This window comes from Zeus faber (genome assembly GCF_960531495.2).
Source record: "Zeus faber genome assembly, chromosome: 15".
Lineage (NCBI taxonomy): Eukaryota > Metazoa > Chordata > Actinopteri > Zeiformes > Zeidae > Zeus > Zeus faber.
The window spans coordinates 28,825,022-28,850,522 of NC_137194.1; the positions used below are offsets into that span (position 1 = coordinate 28,825,022).

The 25,501-nt window shown below is 41.9% G+C and overlaps 1 protein-coding gene across 2 annotated transcripts in view; it reads left to right on the forward strand.

Annotated features, from left to right (window-relative positions):
- The first annotated feature begins 1,712 nt into the window (after window positions 1-1,712).
- clcn6 (chloride channel 6) overlaps window positions 1,713-25,501 on the forward strand; it is a 34,670-nt gene continuing 10,881 nt past the window's right edge. The window contains exons 1-17 of one of the 2 annotated variants that reach the window (XM_080015631.1): window positions 1,713-1,817; window positions 4,891-4,950; window positions 5,075-5,140; window positions 5,229-5,294; window positions 5,894-5,960; window positions 6,238-6,344; window positions 6,426-6,552; window positions 13,705-13,772; window positions 16,450-16,508; window positions 17,157-17,289; window positions 18,369-18,482; window positions 21,362-21,528; window positions 22,277-22,394; window positions 22,883-23,012; window positions 23,388-23,541; window positions 24,994-25,150; window positions 25,255-25,361. In XM_080015631.1, the coding sequence (XP_079871757.1) occupies window positions 1,743-1,817; window positions 4,891-4,950; window positions 5,075-5,140; window positions 5,229-5,294; window positions 5,894-5,960; window positions 6,238-6,344; window positions 6,426-6,552; window positions 13,705-13,772; window positions 16,450-16,508; window positions 17,157-17,289; window positions 18,369-18,482; window positions 21,362-21,528; window positions 22,277-22,394; window positions 22,883-23,012; window positions 23,388-23,541; window positions 24,994-25,150; window positions 25,255-25,361 (1,775 nt within the window). In that variant the 5' untranslated portion in view covers window positions 1,713-1,742. The remainder of the gene's footprint in view (window positions 1,818-4,890; window positions 4,951-5,074; window positions 5,141-5,228; window positions 5,295-5,893; window positions 5,961-6,237; window positions 6,345-6,425; window positions 6,553-13,704; window positions 13,773-16,449; window positions 16,509-17,156; window positions 17,290-18,368; window positions 18,483-21,361; window positions 21,529-22,276; window positions 22,395-22,882; window positions 23,013-23,387; window positions 23,542-24,993; window positions 25,151-25,254; window positions 25,362-25,501) is intronic. The other variant, XM_080015632.1, reaches the window with a different exon arrangement.

Sequence of the window (25,501 nt, forward strand, 5' to 3'; positions counted from 1 at the left end):
TTTCCTTTTGTCTTGCCAATCGGTACAAGTCAATTTCTCCTTCCTTGCTGTCCAACCTCTCATACAACTCGTCATATGCCTTTTCCTTTGCCACTTCTCTCTTCGCCTTGTGCTGCATCAGCTTGTACTCCTTTCTACTTCCTTCCTCTCTCTGACTATCTCTCTGACTAACATTCCTCTTCGCCAACCTCTTCTTCTCTATGCTGTCCTGTACTTCCTCATTCCACTACCAAGAGTCCTTGTCTTCCTTCTTCTTCCCACATGATACACCGAGTACCTTCTTGGCCGCCTCCCTCACCACTTTTGCAGTTGTTTCCCAGTCATCTGGTAACCGTTCATTCCCACCTATAGCCTGCCTTACCTCTTCCCTAATTTGCATGCAACACTCCTCATTTTCAACTTCCACCATTTAATCTTTGGCTCCTCTTTCACTCTCTTCCTCTTCCTGGCCTTCAGAGTCATCCCTCAGACCACCATCCGATGCTGCCTAGCAACACACTCCCCTACCATCACTTTACAGTTACTAATCTCTTTCAGATTGCACCTCCTGCCTTAGATGTAATCCACCTGGGTGCACCTTTCTCCACTCTTGTATGTCACCCTGTGTTACTCCCTCTTCACAACAGCCAATGCCATCCTTTTGGCAAAATCCGCCACCATCTGTCCTTCCACGTTCCTCTTCTTGACACCATACCTACCCATCACCTTGTCATCACCTATGTCTCTCATCCATTCGCCAACATGCCCATTGAGATCTGCTCCAACGACCACTCTCTCTCACTTGGGGATGCTCTCCACCACTACATCCAACTCACTAAAGAATTCCTCTTTCTTTTCCATCTCACACCCAACTTGGGGAGCATATGCACTGACCCACATTCATTATCACCCCATCATTTTCCAGCTTCATGCTCATCACTCTGTCCGACACTCTCGTCACCTCCAAAACACTCTTTACATATTCTTCCTTCAAGACTATCCCTACCCCATTTCTCCTGCCACCCACTCCATGGTAGAACAGTTTGTACCCGGCTCCGATACGCCTGGCCTTACTCCCCTTCCACCTGGTCTCTTGTACACATAGTACATTTACTTTCCTTCTCTCCATCATGTCTCTCTTTACCCTTCATAGTGCCAACATTCAAAGTTCCTACTCTCAACTCTACTCTCCTACCCTTCTTCCTCCCCCGCTGTCTCCGGACAAGTCTTCCCCCTCTTCTTCTTCTTTGGCCGACAGTAGCACAATTCCCACTGGCACCCTGTTGGCTAACGGCACCAGTGGCGGTCGTGGTTAACCTGGGTCTCGACCGTTCTGGTATGGAAGTGAGATTTGTTGACCGCATGTTTGTTTTGGCATGGTTTATCCGCCGGATGCCCTTCCTGACGCAACCCTCTCTATTCATCCGGGCTTGGGACCAGCACTAATGATACACTGGCTTGTTTTCTTCCAGAAGTCTACAATTTTCACCCGTCACGTATTAATATTATTTACTGATTTAATCACTATCACAAAAAGAAAGCATACATTGAGTGACTATACATTTAGAGTTGTTAAAAGTTTGATTTGACCCTTAACGCTCTCCATAGCACCTCAGTGGTACGAGCTTTTTGTGAACGCGCGCTTCGTTCGCCGTGTGAACGGGGGCGGGGCGAGGGAGAAACCCATCTCGTCGGGGAAACAGAATTCGATACAACACCGGCGTTCTCGGTCAGACGCTGAAGCTCGCAAGGCAACAGCGAAGATGGCGTGTTGTAGAAACGGTTTCTGCTGCCAGTGCTGTTGCGGGGAGGGAGAGACCCGCACACCCGAAGAGTTGGTAAAGAAAATTAACGGTTGAATTGATTTTCACTTTTCGTGTAATTGGAGTGGTTGCTTTTTCGATAGGTTTTGTTATTTATATTTGGACAGTGAGGAGTGTATTCCCCTGTTTGCTCCACCCTCTTGTTTGTGTCCTGTCTGTCCTGTGCTGTTGTCATGCTTTGATATCAAGCTGCAGTACAGCATTTATATAAATTGTGTAGTTGTGTAGTATTTCTTTATATATAAATTGTATTATATTTACTGTGTATAGTCAGAAACTGACAGAATGTGACACACACACACACACACACACACACACACACACACACACACACACACACACACACACACACACTGTATATAGCTTATTAAGAAACACTGAGCTAAACATCGTGCCCGTTCTTATTTCACTGCGTTGATCGTGGTTGTTTAAATTGTCTAGTCTAATTGAATGAAGTGTAATTTCGAGCACTCAAAATGGAGCTTTTTCCACCAAATTGGCCCAGAAGTAATGGTTAGTGATTCTTCAACAGCCATTGCGACCCATTTAGGAATCATTAGTCATTATGGCTTGTCAATGCAATTGAAATTGTGCAGTAAAATGTCTCTTTACAAGATGCCGATCATTGTACTCATTGAGGATTGTGTGTGTGTGTGTGTGTGTGTATGTGTATGTGTGTATATATATATATATATATATATATATATATATATACACACACACACCACCATACGATTTGGTTATTTGGTAGCTTTCACCAGACCGTGTTGCGGCTCACAAGGTGTAAGGTTCCAGCATAGTAACTCATTTTCATTTGTTAAATAACAAAATAACCTGAAAGACATGGTGGCCACTGTGAAACCCATGCTGTGGATAGTGTTTTGATTGCCTAGGTATGTTGAAAACAGGAAAGCCACTTCCCCAGTCTTTCACTATGCGCTATGCGCCAATTTTTATATGTCCTATTTTTTTAATGATGACTCCCTGCTCACACACACACACTCCAGAACATTCCTATGCCGCCTTCACCAACTAATAAAAAATGGAACTTTCAGTTGTGAGCTCCTCTTCACCTAAACTGCTGTTTTTCGTACCGTATTTTCACGACCATAAGGCGCACCGTACTAAAAGGCGCAGTCTCAGTTATGTGTGCCATTACTGTATTTAACACACACATAAGGCGCACCGGATTATAGGGCGCGGGTTTTATATACCGGTACCTATCCTCTACTACGTTTAAATACCTCTACTGCGTATTTAAAAATAGAGCGGGAGCAAAACTGAGTATGTTTGTGCTTTATTCATGTATTTATTACAAAGTATTAATCAAACCCATCGAAGTCATCATCCTCTGTTTCTGAATTAAACAGCTGCGCTAAATCAGACATGCCAGTTTCCCCTTCTTCGCTGTCAGAGTCACTTTCCGTGCCGTGCGGCTCCTCGGAAATGATGCTGGCTTTTGCGAAAGCTCGAACAACAGTGCCAGCAGACACGTTAGCCCAAGCATCTACAATCCATCCGCAAACTGTGGCGTAACTTGCCCGGCGCTGCCTTCCACTTTTCGTGAAACTGTGGTCTCCGTCGGTCATCCATCGCATCCATCCGCTCGCAGCCTTACTTTGAACGGCCGGTTCACACCGATGTGAAGCGGTTGAAGTTCCTTTGTCAGACCTCCCGGAATAACAGCAAGCACAGCGTTCATTTGTTTCACCTTGTTTTTCACATCGGCTGTGAGATGGACACGCATGGAGTCACAGATTAACAGCGATGGTGATGCGTGGAAAAAACCACCTGGTCTCCTTACATACACCTCCCTCAGCCACTCTTTCATCATCTCCTCATCCATCCAGCCCTTTTCATTTGCCTTAATAATGACTCCAGCTGGAAAAGTCTCTTTAGGCAAAGTCTTTCTCTTAAAAATCACCATAGGCGGCAGTTTCTGTCCATTTGCGTGGCAGCCAAGCACAACAGTAAACGACGCCTTTTCATACCCCGTTGTGCGTATCGCTACCGTGCTGGTCCCCTTCTTCTCCACCGTCTGATTCACCGGGATGTCGAAAGTGAGCGGCACCTCGTCCATGTTGGTGATGTGGCTTGGCTGGATGCGTTTGTCGGCGATGTGTTTGCTGCAGTAGGAGTGGAAGCTCGCCAGCTTTTCATTATAATCCGCCGGACGTTGCTGCGCTACTGTAGTCCTGGTCCGGATGGAAAAATGGCACCGTTTCATAAAACGAAAGCACCACGACGGACCTCCTTGAAAATGTTCAATTTTCATTTCTTCCGCTAGCGTTACTGCTTTTAGTCGAACAGTGACCGTCGAAACGCTCGCCCCACTCGTTCTTTGCTCGATGATCCACCGCTCGAGTCTTTCCTCCAACTCGGGCCACCTCGCCTTATGTCCGCGGAAACTCAGCTGCGTCTTCTTCACCTGTCGGAGTTCGTTTTCCATCTTCCTCCACTTGCGAACCATCGATTCATTAATCTTGAATTCTCTCGCGGCTGCTCGATTTCCATGTTCCTCTGCGTAGCTGATAGCCTTCAGTTTAAACTGTGCTTCATAGGCGTGTCTCTTTGCCATTTTAAGGGTTGTTAAGACAACAATGTTCTGCATAAAGCACATACCTGTTCTTTTATACACAATCCACGCCCACACTTCCCCCTTTAACGTTCTCATGGTGGTCTCAACAACGTCCGCAGTAACAACACACATAGGGCGCACCGCACTAAAGGGCGCGCCGCACATTTTGAGAAAAAAAAAAATACGTTTATATGCGCCTTATAGTCGCGAAAATACGGTACTTATGCCATCTATTGTATAGTCACTGAACATCATTAGAAACCTGTTAATGGTTGATTGTGGTGTGCTTGTTCTCAAGGGAACAGTAGTTTCAACCATTATGCGGGGCGGTTGCTGTAGACAAAATCTCCCAGGGCTTTACTAAACAATTATTACCCGGCTGGTGTGAACAATAAGAACATGCAGTTGTAGGCTTACATAGAGGTAAGAGGCCCACAGCAACAATCTGGGCTACACAATCACAGAAAAGCCCCCAAATTCGCTCCAAACTTTGCCCTTTTCCCCCTCTAGACGATCCTTGGCGAGATCCGAGAAGAAGACGAAGAGATTCTACCCAGGAAAGACTACGAGGTGAGGAGCTTGAGGGAAATTCGACCAAGGCTTCATCCTTCCCCTCGTCTTCTAGAATTAAGTAAACAAAAGGTTGATTCATTTTCCCTGACCAAACGGCTTCTGTTGCTTCCTTTTCTGTTAGAGTTTGGACTATGACCGCTGCATTAACGAACCCTACGTGGAGCTTCTGGAAGGAATGGACAATAAGGTGAATTGGTCTAATCAGTGGTTGCACACACTTACAATTTTATATCAGGGTTTTCCATTACCAAAAACCATCTCTTGTCTGCCGACAGAGAGCCCGCAAGTATGAGGCTGTTCGCTGGATAGTGGTCTTTGCCATCGGAGTCACGGTTGGCATGGTATGTATGTATGTGTGTGGAAATAAATATTCAACAAATGAACAATGACCTTTTAAGCTTGGCCCACACTACAAGATTTTTCAAACAGATTTTGAAAATGTGAGATACCACACACATAACGACATCATGATACATTTAACAGTTTTGTTCCTATAGTGTATGGAGAGCAACAATTTCTTTTACAGAGAATCCAAAAGGAAAAAAGACAAAAGAGTGGATGACATGGACTATACATGTTGCAGCGCAAGCTTTATGCTTCACAGTGTTTGCATTTGCCCCCATGGCTGCTTGGCTCGCAATTGGCTATCGGTCTTTCCTACGTGACAATCCACAGCCTGCGTCCTCGGGGTACCTTCACCGTATATCGAACAATTGTGATTCGCGATCAGTGTTGGCAGGACGGCTTTCGGAGCAGATCGTGGCAAAGTAAAAATCACTCGTAACATACCTCACACCACAGGATAATCTGCTGCAATAATCTTTAGAACCAACAAAAAATCAAGGTTCAGGATTATCGGAGGGGGGTAATCGGGCCCAAAATCGACTTTATTATCTTGTAGTGTGTACCCCGCCTAAGTTGTAATGTGTCTCTTTTTTAGGTCGGCTTGTTCATCGATTTCTTTGTGCGTCTCTTCACCAAGTTCAAATTCACCTTTGTGGGAAATTGTATCCTTTTTTTTCATCTTTAAAAACAATTGTCGTATTTGCCAGGTAACCACAACCAATTTACTTTTATTTTGAAGTATGGTGAGCTTATGCTACGTTTGTTTATGTGGCAGTATAGAGTATTATTAGCATATACTGTATAATAATGTTTTCTCACTTGTATCACGTTTTCCCTCACCCACGATTCATAAGTAATCTAAAGACATGTATTATTAATGTAAGACCTGTGACATAACCAAGATTTGGCGGCTTTCGACCTCAGCCAAAACCTGTACAGCTGTAGAGGAGTGTAGCGAGAAAGGCTGCCTCGTTCTCTCTCTCCTGGAGCTGCTGGCATTCAACATGACTTTTATCTTCATAGCGAGCGTACTGGTTCTCATTGAGGTATGACACCTGCGACAGGCCGGCATATTTTATTGTTTGTGTTCTATATTATTTGATTTATCTGCCATTCGTCTCGTTCAGCCTTTAGCGGCCGGTTCGGGAATTCCGGAGATCAAGAGCTACTTAAACGGTGTGAAGATCCCCGGTATAGTCCGACTACGGACATTCCTCTGCAAGGCTGTGGGCGTCCTCTTCACAGTTGCCGGAGGTATGAGACCATTGTAGTACAGTAGTCACTCCATCCATATGAATAATTATTGTCACTAGTGATTTTTTTTCTTATGTAATCTATTGTGTTTTTATTCTATATATTGTGATTCATGTCCTCTTTACTTGCTGAGAGAGCCAGGGCACATGCCTTTCATTGCATTTTAATGTACATTATATTTTACAGTGCACGTGTAGCAACAATGGTAATATTAAATATAGTTGCAGGCAGCACAACACAGGGTCCGTGTTAGTCGTGTTAGATGCAAATTGCAGTTTTCTGAGTTCCCGTAAAACACACTGTCACTTTGTATCGACACCAATTACACATTTTCAAGTTCACAATGAATGTAGCATCAGTTTGTATTGTCACTCGTCTTTATATCAGCATTACTACTAAAACAAGTTACAATTTTCCGAGTTTCCAGTGAAGGCAGCAATGGGTCTGGTTGTCTGTCGTCTTGAACCTGCCTGATTCCTATGCGAAACAAACACTATACACCAATGGCGTCTACACCGCGGAACTTGCTGGATGCAAATTCCCCCCCAGAGTTGCAACTTGCACATATATAGCAAATTGGATGATGATGACGTCACAAAGCGTCCAGCTCCACAAATGAATCACGGTACGCCAACATTCTGCGACTTCTGTAAAAATTTGCAATGGTTTTTCACTAATTCCTGCTCCAAATGTAGATCCATGTGGACCAAACTTGAACCACAAGACATCCCAGTCCCAATGAGACCTCACCCAAAGTATAGTAATTACCAACACTCTTAACCCGAAAAATAATAAAAATCCGAACAAAAACAATAGCTAACATCGAGCATACCAACAGTAATTACAAATTTGGATGAAATGCAGCATCAGTTCCTGTTGTTGGTCGTCTTTATCCGGCACAGGTCCTGTGCAAAGCAACCAATACACACCAATTGTCTCCAGAGCGTAGCCACCATGCAATGTGCAAGGGGCCAAAAGCTTTCCCTCGAGCCCCAATCTGCACATACACCAATCACCCGCAACATTAAAACAACTGACAGGTCAGGGTTTTCCCCAGTGTATTGCAAGCCCGGCGGGCAACCTGGCTTAAGTTTTTTTTTTTTTTTTTTTTTTAACATTAAAATGTGTAAAATCTCAATATATTGTAGAGCTGTGCGCAACACATTGATTGCCTCACTCTCACTCTCACACTCACTTATCTCTCACACACATTGAAAATGGACCTATCTGTGAATACCCTCTCCTCTGCAGGATGTTTTAAACATCCCGTTGGGTTGGGTACCGCAATCCCTGGTCCAATATGCACCCGCTCTTATACAATCGGTATCTACTGGGCCGAATTGCAACGCAGATTTCGGTGCCATACCCTAGCTGGCCGATTGAAATATCTGCCCTCCGGTGCTCTGAAATCACACGCCCAACCACACGTGCCTTCAATAAATATTATAATTTGGAGCACGACACTTGGAATCCTTCTCTCCCGTGCAACACGAGCCAAACACCATCGTTGCTTGTCAATGTCACATTATGGTCACTTAGCCAATCAGATAAAAGACTGGTCGTAAAAGCTTTCACTTTCGATAACATCCATTTCATAAAAACTGTCAGCTATTTGTTAACATGTGAAAAGTTTTATGAAAAGTAATGAAGGACAAATGCGGTTAGTTCATAAAAAATCTCTAAAATAGCCCAGATCCAAAAAAATAAAAATAAATGTAATCTGTCATTCGGATCAAGCAATAAAGCCCCCGAAAACGTTGCGTCCCCTGTACTTGTCACTGGACCGAACAACCTTTCTGGGGGAAACCCGGCAGGTGAAGTGAATAACATTGCTTATCTTGTTCCAATGGCTCCTGTCAAGGGGTGAGATATATTAGTTAGCAAGTAAACAGTCAGTTCTTGAAGCTGATGTGTTGGAAGCAGGAAAAATTGGCAATTTCCCAATTTGACCACAAGGGGATAGTGCCCCATTGCAGGAAGAGAGGAAGAAAATAAGATCAAGCTTGATGATTGACACCAATTACACTAGATTGTGCCAAAGGAAGACTTTATGCCTCGTTCAAAAGTTTAAGCCCTTGACGTATGGTGCATGCTTGTCCAATCTTCCATGCCCCTTCGCTGTCAAATAAAACCGCTTCTTCACAATCGTCCTACTCGTCTTTTTTGTGACTGACTTGACAACAAGTCTGTTGAGTGAGTCATATCTATACAGATCTCAAAACCTGTAAGTGGTTGCGTCGATCCCTTTCTCTCTTAAGTACAGACGCTAGCCAATAAACTAGCGTTGGTGACAATCTGATTTGCTGCCATTGCTGGTTGCCATGGTGTTACATACACGATCAGCCAAAGCATTAAAACCACTGACAGGTGATGCGAATAACATTGCTCATCTCGTTCCAATGGCACCTGTCAAGGGGTGGGATATATTAGGCAGTAAGTGAACAGTCAGTACCTGAAGTTGATGTGTTGGAAGCAGGAAAAATGGGCCATTGTAAGGATCTTAGCGACTTTGACAAGGGCCAAATTGTGATGGTTAGACGACTGGGTTGAAGCATCTCCAAAACGGCAGGTCTTGTGGGGTGTTCCCGGTATGCAGTGGGCACGTGAGCGTCAGAACTGGATCATGGAACAATGGAAGAAGGCCTGGTCTGATGAATCACATTTTCTTTTACATCATGTGGTTGGCCGGGTGCGTGTGCGTCATTTACTCGCGGAAGACATGGCACAACTATGGGAAGAAGTAAAGCCGGCGGTTTGATGCTCTGGGAAATGTTCTGCTGGGAAACCATGGGTCCTGGCATTCACGTGGATGAAACTTTGACACATACCACCTACCTAAACATTGTTAGGCTCTAGATATTATTGTCAGAGCTGTTTTTGTGGCACGAGGGGGACCTTCACAATATCAAGCAGATGTTTTTAATGTTGTGGCTGATAGGTGTGTGTATATAACAATTTGGATGATTATGACATAAAGCGTCCTGTCACCACCCCCACGCCCCCAATTCCAACAACTCCGGTCCCTTCATTCACAAACTCCCCCTCGAAGTATATACAGTATAACAAAAAATGAATTGTATTTCAACCCAATGTCTTATCGTAGACCTATTGAATCTATTTTAATCAAACTTGGTTATTTTTGATCTAGAGCAGATATGGTGGAAAAATAGGACAGGAATAGGAAAAATGGAAGAAGTGTTTTATTGAAAAGTTGGCCATAAATTTGGACAAAACAAAATATCCCAATATTTATAAAGATCGCCCAGCATGTAATATCTCTGTAGTGCAAAAACATGGTCATCTTCACGCTTTTTCATATTCTGATAAAGACTAGTTCCTTTTACCAAAACATCATCTAGGTCCATGTGCAAACATTCTGGATCTTGCTTTAAGTACTGCTGTTAAGCTGATAGCCGCACACTGCTTGTTCCTCGAAGCTCCAAACTGTGAATCACCCCGATGAAATGACCCTCTTAATGATGTATGTTATGTATGGGGAATGAGCAGGTATATTTAAAAGCACTTCATCCTCATTAACTTTTGTCACAGATGTTGCAACTTTTCTTCTTTTTGTATTTCTTACTCAATTGTTGTTTCATAGCTTTTTTCAAGATTTTCCAAATTTTGTTTAGTATTTTCTTTGTAAGAAGAGTGTGACTGACCTCTAAGGCTAGACATTTTGCCCACTGCTTCTTTATTGTCCTAGACTTTCGGCTTCTCTTTGTCATCTGGAACACGAATAAACACAATACAATTCACTGTGTTATTTATACTTACTATATTTATACTCATTGTGATAACGACCGACACTTCAGGAGGACAGCTAACCAGATGTTGTCTGTAATGGAATAGGTTACAAATACATATTTTTTTTGACTATGAAATATAAAGTTTATATTAGATTACCTTTTGATTTTGAATTTGGCTTAATTTCTAAGGACTAATACAAATGTATGCTGGGATATGCAGTTAATTATAGATACCTATCTCTCGAAATATAGGCCTGGAATTCCTAGGACAATGTTGTTGTTTTTTTTATTTTTGCCAGGTCGGTGATGGGAAACCTTGTGGCATTTTTTGACAAAATAATGACTTCACGTAATGACGAACACTTTGACTAGTATATGTTAATATTTGTGTTAACTCACTACCATTCAAGATGTCATATAACCAACTTATACAATTCAATATGACATAACCAAGTTAATTGTCTGGAATGGAATACAATCTTATAGTATAATGGCAAGAAATCTGCCTGTGGGCATATGGCTGCATTCTCAGAGGTTGATATATGACATCTCCATGTCGTTGATGCAGACTATGATACGAGTTGTGGATGGCAAGTTTAAATTGGCATTTTAGGAAGACCGGCCACATCAGCGCCGAGGGCATCATCCCTGCTGCATGCTGCCCGGCCGGAGAGTGCTGCAGCCGGGGAGAGAGCGGAGGAGGCACCGACGCTTCTGTTGTACTGTTGGCTGTTTGTGTCACATAGTTGTTTCTCTGCTCTGTATGATTGGCTGTTTGTGTCACATGTCTGAGGTGACGTATTTTTGGAGGTTTACGAAGGTATTCAAACTTACGTACTTTTAGTGGTGACTTCTTTCTTTGGACTAAATTTTTGATTGTTTACATTTTCATGAAATATGAAAAAAATTGGTGTTATTTCTGTGAGTAATTCCCATATCACAGCTTCTATTTTTCCGACACCTTGCTGGATCTTGAACACATCACTTACTCGCACGGTCGAAGGACTCAACGTGGGCACAAGTTTTTGTGGACTAATGTTTTTTTGTATTTTTTTTTATAAATCCGGCAAAGTAATGGGGACCAAGAGATAAGTCAGTCGCGCAGAGACACACATACATGCCTATTTTGTAAACTCTAACCACTAGAGAGTGACAGAGTCTACACCGTACACGGTGGCAATTAACATTCTAAATCTGAACCTGCTCATTCATAGTACATAGTATGATGACGTCACAAAATGTCTTACTCTAAATCTGGTCCAAAAAGTTGGACCACAAGATTTGTGCCAAAGTTTGTGACATAACCGTTCAAACGAGACGTGAACTGTGTTCATAACTTCTTCTGTTGTTCTGTTTCAGATAGTTTTAGCCTGAAAAATTCAGAGAATATTGCGGGATGGACCAATAATAATAATAATAATAATAATAATAATAATAATAACTGCAGGCAGAAATATAACATAACATATAAGTCTGACGTCAGTCCCATCTACATGTCCGGCTATCTTGTTGCGGACCCGGTTGTTGACCAACCAATCTCTAGACTGCCATGCTATCATGTGACCTGTGCAGTCTGTCATTTGCGCATGCGCGCACTTTGCGCCTATGACAAAAAGTACAGTTTTTTTACAAAATTATTCTACAATATTATGTCGATCTTGATATAACTTGGAGGACGGCCCCGAATACACATTTTATTCATCTTGTCTGTGAGTACAACGGATCCTTGAGCTGATCCTTCGGTGCTGGACCCCTAATAAATATAGCTGCAGGCAGCAATACACAGGGTCCAGGATTATCGGCCCTTAGTTAATTTGCAATGAGCGGGTGGGCCCTGGCTATCTAAAGTCATAGTGTTCAACACCAATACGGCCAGTAAACATCTCAACATACGTTAATTTGAATGTTGTATTGCAGAAGGTATGTTTTCTTGGCAATTCTGTTATTGCAATATAATCTCTTCCTCAAACATTATCTTTTATTCCACCAGTTTTTTTTCCTCTCCTGATGAAGGCTTATTCCTTTGACCAAGGTTTCAGAGAGTATATATATTTTTTAATTGTCAGTAATGGAATACACCCTTAGGTTATCATGCCAACATATCTGGCTTGGACTATGAAGTATAACATTTATATTACAAGTACCTTTTGGCTTAATATCTAAGTACTAATACAAATGTATGCAGGGATATGCAGGTCAATATAGACAGGTGAGGTTCTCACTTTGATCTCTATTTAAACTCAAATGCTTTTAGTGTGAGATAATTTTCAACCCAAATACAATAATCTTACAAACTATGTAAGATTCAATGTCTGTATGGTTTCCAGGGCTTATTACAATCACATTGACTTGCACAGAGTAAATTAAAGAAAGACGTAACTCATCCAGGCACTCCTTCGCTGCTTTGCTGCTCCACTTCTTGGTTCTCCTCGGAACATGTATAGGCAGTTTGACTTTCTGTCTGTGGAGATCAGAGCAAGATGTGTGCAGGGTTTCCCTTCGTTGCAAACGGCATTATAAGTGAGACGTCTTCTCTAAACTACTTGTATTTACTAAACTGCTTCTATTTTGGGAGTTCACGTGAACGATAACTAGAGAGCCAGGATGCTGTCTCCGCAGCCAAGCAGATGTGCCACGTCTGGGCTGATGCGCACCGCCATCTTAAACAATGACACACTTGTCTGTGACCAATACGATACGATACAACTTTATTGGTCAGTAGGGCACTGAAATACATTTTGCGTCCCTGGGAAAGGTCCATCAAAACATTTAGGACGTACAGGTATACAATCACTGGAGTGACAGGAAAGGACATACAAAGTACAAATGGCTCCTGGCATGACAGCACAACGATACGCAAACAACACAGATGACAGATTAGACAAGCACAGGTGTTGACAGGATAAACACAAGAACAGACACATGGCGTGGCACAGCACACAGATACACCAAAAAAACAAAAAAAAACAGCACAAACGACAGTTAAGACAAATTACAAAGACATAAGAAGACTAAGCACTTTAACCCATGATTTTTACCTTTTCTGTACTTTTTATAGCACCTTTTACAGTTTTATGTTTTTTTGTCTTGTTGTTGCTTTCAAAAATATGTAGTTATGTATTTATTTATTTACTTACTTTATTGCTTATCGGTCTATGTATCAACAATTCCTTATTGTTGAAAGATTATTTTCTTTATTTAAAGTTGTGTGTTTCATTCATCTCAATAAAACTGAGATGAATATTTTGAATATTTACAGTATATTATATAAATGATAAGAAAATACTTTTGGTGTTGACAAAAGTAAGCGGTACGGGCCCCCCCGCCACCCATTAAAACAGTCAAATTGTGTCTGTCAGTCTACAATAGAATATCAATGTTTCTTTGTTTTGTGACTACTCAGGTATGTTTGTGGGGAAGGAGGGCCCCATGATCCACAGCGGCGCCATCGTGGGAGCTGGCCTCCCCCAGGTACGGAGGCACACCTCCCGCAGTGGAAGGGACGGAGGAAAAAAATACACACACACACACACACACAGCGCGCACATGACACATATGTCAGATTGTTTTTAATCCAATTTTAACGCTTAATTAATGCCTGTTTGAATGTCCACGTAAAATAGCAAGAGCTTGATTATTGAACATTTAACAAAATTGGATTATTTAGTAGTACAGTAGACAAACATCCATATGACAGTTGGAAGTCTTTGTGTATAACTTCAATAGTTGCAGTTTATTGAAAATAGGCATTTTTCAACAGTATTTCTTTTATTTGAATATTTTTAAATGATAATGAAATTTGGCAGACAGCAGAGAGTGATAGAGAACGTGCCCCCATCAAGCACAGTGCTTGTTTCGTTACATAAGGAAAGGAAGTAAAATAAAATTACCTACTTATCAAAGTAAAAACACACTGTTTTGGCTCACCAATCACAGGCTGACGCCTGGGTTAACCTGACATGGGTAAAGCCGCTACCTTCAGAGAGGGAGCGATTGGGGCGCAGAGCCTGGATTATTTAAAATAATACTGTATAGTTACAGTATGTTTACAATGATATGAGGGGGACAACTCTCTGTTTTTCCCAGGAAGGGGGGGTCCAGACCCCCCTGTAATTTCTGCCCCTTGCTGCAACCCGTTCACATTTGCATTGAACAGCCAAATCCAATTCAGTCATTGAGCATTATGTTTGAACAGGTCATTGTCCAGCTCATTCACAGCGAGTGTGTTGCATGTTGATGACGTCTCTATCATGTGCCAGTTATTTGCCTTTGTGCGGATCTTGCTGCACGGAGCTTAGCTGCTGCGTCGACTTGGGCAGATTTACGATTAAATCGTCTGTCGGTGATCAACTCCATTGATTGCGATTGATGCGACAGACTTTTTTATTCAATTTTTTTCGCCAGGAAAAATCAGAGCATTGAAATGGTGTAAGATCAGTTTACTGTGTTCTGTAACTGGAGCAGAGAGAGGGCGAGAGGGGACCGAGGCTCTCGCCATCTCCGCTCAGCGCTGTTGAGAAACTACTCCGGATCTCACCTCTCCTTTCTATAGTGCCGTACAGAAACATTAAAAGGGGCAGGTGCTCAATAAAAAAAGAAAAGGCACGTGGACCCCCCTCAACTCCGGTTCTAGGCATTTTGCCGCTCTTGGTAAACAGAGCAGCAAAGCAGAGCGTTGATCACTGGGAGGAGACACCCTGTTGGGGAGCGCGTGATCTGCACTCCGCTGTGCACACATTGCAACCCCCCATCCCCCGCACTTGCGTACCACTCTATATGCAGATCTTGGGATAATAATATAGCAACATAAAGTTTAATCTCATAGAGAAAGATTTTGATTTTTTTTGTTTCCTGAGGTTCTTATTTGTATGGAAAATGAAAAACGTAAACCTATCTCAAAGAATTGGAATGGAGTTTTTTTTCTCCTCCAGGCTGCTGTGCACGCAGGCTCTGTTTAAGAGCTGTATTTTTATTTTAGATCTTTTTATTTTCATTTGTTTTCTACATGCGTAAAACGACATTTTTAAACACAACTGAGTTAAAGGACTGTCCCGTTCCGATTCAAAAAAAACCTGTGCGTCCCCCCTGTCAGGACAGGGGAGAGGCATGTCTCTCTGTTGCTATGGGACTTAATTTAGTAAAAACTGGATGCTTTTGTGTAAATACTTGTACTTGTAAATAAGAAATCCTGCACATCTGGAACGGGGAGGCCGCATTTGCAACATTAAATAACGTTCTATGTGCATGTTTAATGTTGCAAATGTTGTCTCCCTGTTCCAGAAGTGCAAGATTTCTTTATTATTATGTTTTTGCACCATCGCCCAGGCCTACTGCTGCATAGTTCTTTCTGCTTTCTTTATTATTCCTTTCCACTCTATAGTTTTTATTGTGGATACGTCCAAATACATGGAGTATCAATGCAAAAAAAAACCAACTACTGATAAGTCTGTAGCCTCGTCCACCATCTTGGGTTGCTGTAAGCTCCACAGCGTCATTGCGTCACATCCGGCCTCGTGCACCCTCTACCCATGCTCCGCCCCTTGTCTAAACTAAACAGATTATATCCAGGTAATGTAAACGCGTCTGACACGGACAATCTCCGTTTATTTGCTACATGTGTGATAGAGTAACTCCGGACAATGTCTGGTCAATCCGCTCCGGATATTGTCTGGGGTGCATTTGTGAAATCAGCTTTATGATAGTAGATTTAGTCAATGAGGTTAATTGTGTGTGTGTGTGTGTGTGTGTGTGTGTGTGTGTGTGTGTGTGTGTGTGTGCGTGTGTGCGTGTGTGCGTGTGTGCGTGTGTGCGTGCGTGCGTGCGTGCGTGCGTGCGTGCATATATAATATTCGCTAATAATTACAGACAATGAGACTATGATTATGCTGTATTTTAGTTAAACAAGATCACATTGAAAATGAATTATATTTGTTTTGCGTCCTTGAAAATATAAAGTTAAAGTACTTGAATGTTCTTCCATTTCATTTTGTAATGCTTGAATGAACCCTGATTACATCAAGAGTTGTAGTTTATCCAAAGAGTTGGCGTTTATTTTAGATTTCAGATCGGATTATTGTCTGTAATCCCATTAAATACTTAAAGTCTCACTTTAATACTGGCTTCCTCAAATCTCATGTCCCTCACACAGTTTCAGAGCATCACCTTCAAGAGGATTCGATTCAATTTCCCTTACTTCCGCAGCGACAGGTACGGCTGTAACAGAGCGTTTACGCCACAAAACAAAAATAAATGATTTAAAAGATGGATTTGCCATCGTTCTACCCAGGCCTTATTAAAATATTGATTCCCATCATTTGTGACTGTTCATAGCCAAACCTCAATGTGCTTAAATTCCACACAATGGGGCAGATTTTTAAGCCTTAAAAAAACTGTTTCAGTCTCCTTTCGAAAACGGGAAGCTCATGATATTGTGAGATTCTTTATATGCCATACAGCACCAAATAAAATGGTGGCAAACTGTGCATTCTATCAGTCTTTTCATTGTTTTATAACTCTTGTGCACTTCTGCAAATAAGCTCTTTCGGCTACATCCGTGAGCATCTGGAGACTAGAGTTTGAGCTTACTGTAGCTAACTGTAATCCAAAAAAATATACAAGACGTGTTACTTAATGTAAGAGTTTTAATTGCCTTTTTCTTTAGTTTTCAAAGTTTTCCCCCTTAGACTGCATGTAAGCAAGGCGGGAAGCTGCAGCAGAGCAGTAAGTTTCTCAATAGTAAAGCGTTCAGTGTGGTGCCATTAACAGTTATAAATGATCGGAAACATTTGATTTAGGTCTGGGTTGAAAAATAGCGAACCTATCCTTTGATTAGAATGCTCTCAATGTGTTCCTTAGGGACAAGCGGGACTTTGTGTCAGCGGGAGCCGCAGCTGGGGTGGCGGCTGCATTCGGGGCTCCTATCGGAGGCACTCTTTTCAGCCTGGAGGAGGGCTCCTCTTTCTGGAACCAGGCCCTCACTTGGAAAGTGGTGAGCGCTATTTTATTGACCTTAATTGACCTTGACCTCAAAGAACGTAGACATGGTGATTTCTAAAGTCTGTCAGTGTCTTCCAAGTTTAATTTAAGTTCAATTCATTATACATGTAGAAGCGGAGAAGCAGATGGATATGAAAAAATATATAAGCACACATATTAACATATACAATGTAAATATTGATTTATATTGAGTCCAGTCAGCGTGATTGTTTGAAAATTGGCATAATTAAAATGGCAGTACTTATGTGAATTATTATCAACTGTATTTATTTTTGACCCTTGCTCAAAATCAGCAGCTTTGTGGAATTACCAGAAGTTTCTGTGAGTCATGAGCAGTGGCATCTCTAGGGGTGGGCATTGGGCGCTTGAGTCCCCAATGTTTTATGAATAGCTTCCAATCTAAAATAGCCCCGCAGGGTGGGTTCTGTGTCCCAATTGCTCCCCCTCTGACGGTACTGACTGCACACACGCTGCGTCAGCTATTGGGCACCCGTGATCACGTGCAAAACAGTGGGTTTTTATTATAGATGTAGGTTATTTTACTTTACTCTGTTTCCTAATGGAACAAAACAAGCACCGCGCGTTACTTTCTCCGTCAGTCTCTACATCTAAGATGCTACCCCTAAACCTAGTAGTAAGGTACTATATATCATATTGGGAGTGGAGTGTTAAAGTTCTTTCTGTGTATAATGGTGTACTGTAACATAATATATTATCAAACCTACGATCTAACCTCAGCTAGGTTAGAAAATCTAAATAGATAACTGTAAGAGAGATACTACCCTGCTGCAAATTAGATACAAAATGGCTTAAATGGGAGCACAAGTAAAACGAACAATGGCTTCTCGGACAGGCTACATCGTCATATAGCAATATTTCACTGGATGTAGTATGTTATACTCGTACTTCTACCATACATACCATTTGGCATACCAAGGTTTTGGATATACTAAACACACATTTTTCAGACCAAATAATATCCTGATTGTTACAGGGAACGGGAAGAGTTGTGCATGTGTTACACATTGGCCTTCTGTCCCTTGTGACCGTTTACTTTTCCCTCCCCACCAGCTCTTTTGCTCCATGTCAGCCACTTTCACCCTCAACTTCTTCCGTTCAGGCATCAATTACAACAAGTGGGGCTCCTTTCAGCTCCCGGGCCTCCTGAATTTCGGAGAATTTAAGGTAAAAGTAATCATATTTTAAAACAATAAAATGTTCAGATGGAGAGACCCAAACTGGATTGATAAAAACATGTGTTGGAGATATATGTATGCATGTATGTATATGAATGTATGTATGTAAATGCACACACACACATGCACACATATATATATATATATATATATATATACACACACACACACACACACACACACACACACACACACACACACACACATACATATATATTCAAGATTCTCACACGCACACACACACACACACACACACACACACACACACACACAGACAGAATTGTGAGAGTGTGTGTGTGTGTGTGAGTGTATATTTGTGTGTGTGAGTGTATATTTGTGTGTGTGCGTGTGTGTGTGCGTGTGTGTGTGTGTGTGTGTGTGTGTATGTATATATATATATATATATATATATATATATATATATATATATACATACAGATGTGGACACATTTGTTATTGCCCTTACAGCTCATTGAAACAATGCTTAATTTCTCCTGAAAAGTGATGAAATTAAAAGCAATTTTCTCATGTATACCTGCATGCCTTTGGTATTTCATAGAGTAAAGCAAAGAAACTGTGAAAAGAGATGGAATATTGCGAAAGAGATCAATTTCATTATAAAATGGCCTGGACAGATTTGTTGGTACCCCTTAGAAAATGACTCTGGACCACTGAACATGGTCCAGAGAAAGCAAAGGAGAGAGTTGTCTGAGGAGATCAGAAAGAAAATTATAGACAAGCATGTTAAAGCTAAAGGCTATAAGACAATCTCCAAGCAGCTTGATGTTCCTGTGACTACAGTTGCAAATATTATTAAGAAGTTTAAGGTCCATGGGACTGTAGCCAGCCTCCCTGGACGCGGCCGCAAGAGGAAAATTGACCCCAGATTGAACAGAAGGATAGTGAGAATGGTAGAAAAAGAGCCAAGGACAACTTCCAAAGAGGTACAAGTTGAACTCCAATGTAAAGGTACATCAGTGTCTGATCGCACCATCCGTCGCTTTTTGAGTGACAGTGGGCTCCATGGAAGAAGACCCAGGAGGACTCAACTTTTGGGGGAAAAAAACATAAAAAAGCCAGCCTAGAATTTGCTAAAATGCATATTGCAAAGCCACAATGCTTCTGGTAGAATGTCCTTTGGACAAATGAGTCAAAACTGGATCTTTTTGGCAAGTCACATCAGCTCTACGTTCACAGACGAAAAATTAAGCTTTCAAAGAAAAGAACACCATACCTACTGTGAAACATGGAGGAGGCTCGGTTATGTTTTGGGGCTACTTTGCTACGTCTGACATGGGGTGCCTAGAATCTGTGCACGGTACAATGAAATCTCAAGACTATCAAGGCATTCTGGAGCGAAACGTACTGCCCAGTGTCAGAAAGCTCTGTCTCAGTCACAGGTCATGGGTCCTCCAACAGGATAATGAACCAAAACACACAGCTAAAAGCATCCAAAAATGAATAAGAACAAAACATTGGACTATTCTGAAGTGGCCTTCTATGAGCCCTGATCTGAATCCTATTGAACATCGATGGAAAGAGCTGAAACATGCAGTCTGGAGAAGGCAACCGAGACAGCTGGAGCAGTTTGCTCAGGATGAGTGAGCCAGACTACCAGTTTCAAGATTCAAGAGGTTTATTTATCACAAACATATACATACGTTTATACATATATGCAGTGAAATGTCTTTGCAAGGCACCCGGAGATTATGCCCAATAGTTTCTAAGCCGAACATAATAGCTAACCTAATTTCTACCTAGCTAACTAACTGATTCCTAAAATGTAATGCAGTTATTGAATAGAATAATATAAATAAATAAAAATAATTTAAGACTCAAAGGTAACACAGAGTGGGGGTACGAAATAGAAGTAAAAGGAATATAGTTATGTATATGGGATAGGCTATTTGTACTCCGTCTCAGTCTCTCTGTCCTCGCTGTGTGGCTGTGGAGGCGCTTGTCCAGCCGCAGCAACTGGGACATTCTGTTGTTGGGGGATGAGGATCCTTCATGATCCTGCGGGCTCTGCTACTACACCTCCTGGTCTAAAAGTCCTGCAGGGAGGGGAGGGGAGTTCCAGTGGTATGTTGGGCTGAACGCACCGCCCTCTGTAGGGCCTGCCTGTCCTCGGCAGTACAGTTCCCAAACCAGGCAGTGATGTTTCCTGTCAGGATGCTCTCCACTGCTCCAGAGTAGAAGGAATTGAGGATCCTAACCGAGACCCTGAATTTCTTCAACTGTCTGAGGTGGTGAAGACGCTGCCTCAGCTTTCTCACCAGAGTGTCTGTGTGTGTGTAGTCCATGTTAAATCCTCCGTGATGTGGATGTTCCCATGTACTTGAAGCTGCTCACCCCGTCGACAGAAGCCCCATTAATCAGCAACGGTGCTTGCGTCCTTGGTTGTAATCCCCTCCTAAAGTCGACAATCAGCTCCTTAGTTTTGCTGACGTTCAGAAGGAGGCTGTTGTCCTGGCACCAGAGTGACAGGTCAGCCACCTCCTCACGGTAGGCCTTTACATCGTTGTCGGTGATCAGGACCACCAAGACGGTGTCGTCAGCAAACTTGATGATGGTGTTGGAGCTGGACCTGGCAACACAGTCATGTGTGTACAGGTAGTACAGTAGGGGGCTGAGGACACAGCCCTTTGGGATCCTGTGTTCAGGGTGAGGGAGCTGGACATGTGCCTCCCCACCCTAACCACCTGGGGCCAGGCTGAGAGGAAGTCCAGGATCGAGGCACACATCGGAGTGCTCAGTCCTAGCTTCCGCAGCTTGAGAGCCAGTCTAGTGGGCACTCTGGTATTGAAAGCTGAACTATAGTCGACATAGGGATAAATAAAGTCTTACCGTATCTTATTTTAACTCCAGTGTCCAGAAGGCGACAAGAACTGCCACCTGTGGACAGTAGTTGACTTGGCCTTCTTTGTCTTGATGGGCATAGTCGGGGGGCTCCTGGGGGCCCTCTTCAACTGCATCAACAAGGGCCTGGCCAAGTACCGCATCAGACACATCCACCCCAAGGCCAAGTTTTTCAGGTTTGATCGCCACATACACACTTATTTTTAAATTTCATAAGAGGTATACTACTGATTTGTAAAATATATATTCATACCTGGTCTCATACCTGCCAACTCTCAAGTATATTTATTCATTTGTTAAGTTTTTCATTCAATGACATATTTGGAAGCCAAAATGGGCAAAGGAAACATCAGGACTAATACTTGATTGCAGTGTAAAGGGAAAGGTAAAGCTGTGGGAGGCCTACAGAATGGGGCTTAGCAAGAAAGAAATATTAAACAAAAAAGTATTGCATTATCCACATAACATGTTATCTGTGAGAGGCTGTGCAATACTGTATATAAAATAATATCTATCAACATTAGTGCAAAGCTGAAACTCGCATCACAAAATAATCCAAAGCAAGGGTATTTTAAACTGTTTCTATATATATATATATATATATATATATATATATATATATATATATATAGAAACAGTATATATAACAGTATATATATATCTGTGTATGTGTATATATATATATATATATATATATATATATATATATATATATATATATATATATATATATATATATATATATATACTGTTATATATATATATAACAGTGTGTGTATATGTATATATATATATATATATATATATATATATATATATATATATATATATATACACATACACAGATATATATATACTGTTATATATATATATATATCTTTAAAAAAAAATTTAATTTTTTTTTTTTTTGTCTACTCTCTGCAGGGTTCTGGAGAGTCTTCTGGTCACCATGGTGACGACAGTGGTGGTATTTGTGGCATCCATGACACTGGGTGAATGCCGGGACCTTTCCTCTCCTACAACACATAACAGCTCAGCGCTGGTAAGCTTCGCCTGTCGCCTGTCACTCACTTTCTGACTTTTTTCCACTTTGGGTCCTGCGTATTATTTCTTTAATGAATTAGTATGTTTGCCATTTATTGTTGTACGGAGTCTTACCCCAGATTCAGGAATACTATACCTACGGAAGGTGTGATTACCCAAATGCGAACACGCGTCTGTAACAGTACATCCTAATCCAGAGGAAATAGAATTGAGCAGAATAATTAAAATCATCCAGTTCTCCTAGTAGCTGTTCTTCAGTCAGTCAGAAACTTGTGCATGCCGACACCAAGTTGTGGTCATTTTCATATTCATTTTCATATTCTCTTTCATAAATATAACCCTTTTGCAAAGACAAATGTTGTGTGGAGAGTAGCGTTTAATGCAGTATATTTTTGTCATCTATATAGTCGAATATAAATTTTAGATCTAGAATTTATGATAGATAACACGGCGCCAACATTACAGTTCTGTGCTTCTGGACTACAGCTGACTGGAAGCGAGGAAATCAACTCCACCATCCGCCAGTTCTTCTGTCCCAACAAGACCTACAACGACATGGCCACGCTCTTCTTCAACCCCCAGGAAGCCGCAATCCATCAGCTCTTCCACCAGGACGGTGAGAGACACATACACATGGAAATTTGTAACAGCTTGCTAACTGACAATAAACCCAGTTCTCAGAACCGGCACGAATAGATTTGAAGAAGAAGACAGTTTCGCTAGATCCTTGGTATGTTTCGCCTGTGAATACCATGCGTGACCAAAATCTGATACGTCAAGTACTTGCAGAGCTGCTTTCCCATCAAAAAGTTCTTCCTTCCATGTGTTCCAGGAGTAGCTCAATTAGATTTTATTTTGGGTTGTCGTATTTCCTTGTTTAGTAACCGGGTTTGTACTGCATTTGGTCAGCTTGCAACCGACTTATACAGTTAATGTAAATGATGTATTTACCTTGTTTTTTTTATCCCCCACCCGGCACCTGTCCACTCAGGTACCTTCAGTCCTGTGACTCTGTCGATCTTCTTCCTGCTCTACTTCCTGTTGGCCTGCTGGACCTACGGCACGTCGGTACCCAGCGGCCTTTTCGTGCCCTGCCTGCTCTGCGGTGCCACATTCGGGCGCCTTGTGGCTAACCTCCTCAAAATGTAGGAATTCATGATGTGAAAAATACAGAGATTTTCTAGGCCGAAGTGTTGAGATGCTGTGAACCCTACCCGCCCATTTGCTAAAATGACAGAAGTTCCCTACTGCAAATACGGTTTATTTCTTCAATATTTAATTCCATATAGGAAAGGTATTAAAGTGATCATCTTTTATTTAAAGGTTTCTGAATATGTTTCTATTCGTCCAAAATGTGCTAATCTCTTATATCTTGATATATGAGATATGGGTCTCAGTATAAAACTTTTGTACGGAGATACTGTACTGTGTCAACCGAGCCGGGCTTCAGACAGACTGTCTGTGTGTCCCTTGCATTGGTGGCGTTGCATTGAACTTCTCTCGATGCTCCCACAGCCCACAGGCCTTGTGCAGGAAATATGCTGACTGGACTGGATTGTCTCCCTGTCTTCCTCTTTCGCCTGCTCTAAAGAGTTGTCTTTGACCCACTCCCCAATGCCAACCCCACTCGTCTTCCAACCAGGCTTTTGAGCTGCACTTGACCGCAAGTAACGAGTGTGAAGCCGGTAGCGTGTGCCTACTGTTTGAGACTACAGGGCTGCCAGGTCCTTTCTGTCATTTGAATCCTGCTATTCTACATCTTGTCTTCATTCGCCACCTTGCTCGTCCTACGATCGTTCTAGAGTCAAAGGCGCAATGCATTACGTTGGACAATTAGAGACAAATAGCGACTGTTAAAGGAAGCCGTAGAAAGCAAACCAAGATTCAAGAGGTTATTTGTCACATACATATACTGTACATACAGTCATACATATATGCAGTGAAATGTCATGACACCTGTTGATTACGCACAATAAGCTCTGAAAATACTAAAAGTACTAAAAGTACTAAAAAAGCTGAATGCGTGTCCATTCTTGTGTACACTAAACCAAGGGGGTTCGAGCAGAGATAGGTCCAGGGATGACCACCCCCTGAGCACGAATAAACTGCAACCAGTGCTTACGCAGAAGAAGAAAATAGCGGCACCACAAGACTGCAACTAGATACAAAATAGCTGATTCATATGAGAATCAATATACAGATAGGCAGAAGGGGTGATCCTGAAAAAATGAATGAATATACATCAAATTCAATCTTCAAATATATTTTATATAGTGCAGTTATCCCACAAAATAGTAGACTGGGTGCCTTCGGAAAAAAAAATATTGACTTGGTCATGGTCTCTAGTTCCATTATTTGGTTCCACACTTCCATCCAATCAAAAACCACATGTAGAACACTGTATTTCCCGTGAGTAGTAGGACACGTTGATAAAAGTGATGCCAGACGGTGTATCCCTCTCCTGACTGGTTGCGGAACAACTTAAACTGCATCTTTGTACATTCAGTGCCTGTTGTACAACGGGAAAAAAATCCATTGATTTGAATGATACACGACTGCTTTATACTCTCTTCTTTTTTTTTTTTTTTTTTTTTAAGAAACTTTGGAATGGACATCTACTCCGGGACCTACGCCCTGATTGGCGCAGCCTCGTTCCTCGGGGGAGTGGTCAGAATGACAATCAGCCTGACCGTCATTCTCATTGAATCAACCAATGAGATCACATACGGGCTGCCCATCATGGTTACACTGATGGTATGGTACACAGTGCAAGCACTGAAGGAGCATCTCTGTTTTTTTTTTTAAACAGCATTTTAATTATAGCCTCACCGCTGATTTATGTTTATGTTGACTTTCAGGTGGCCAAGTGGACGGGGGACTTCTTCAACCATGGCATTTTTGACATCCACATCCTGCTAAGGGGCGTCCCTCTGTTGGAGTGGGAGACCGAGGTGGAAATGGACAAGTAAGTCGATGAATCGACTATTAATAATGAGTTAGTACCACAGTTACTGAAGAGGAGTTAAGGACCCAAACAAAAACAAAAAAAACATGGGACATGGAAGCAAAAACATTTCAAGGCTTCACTTAAGAACAAACAGGCAG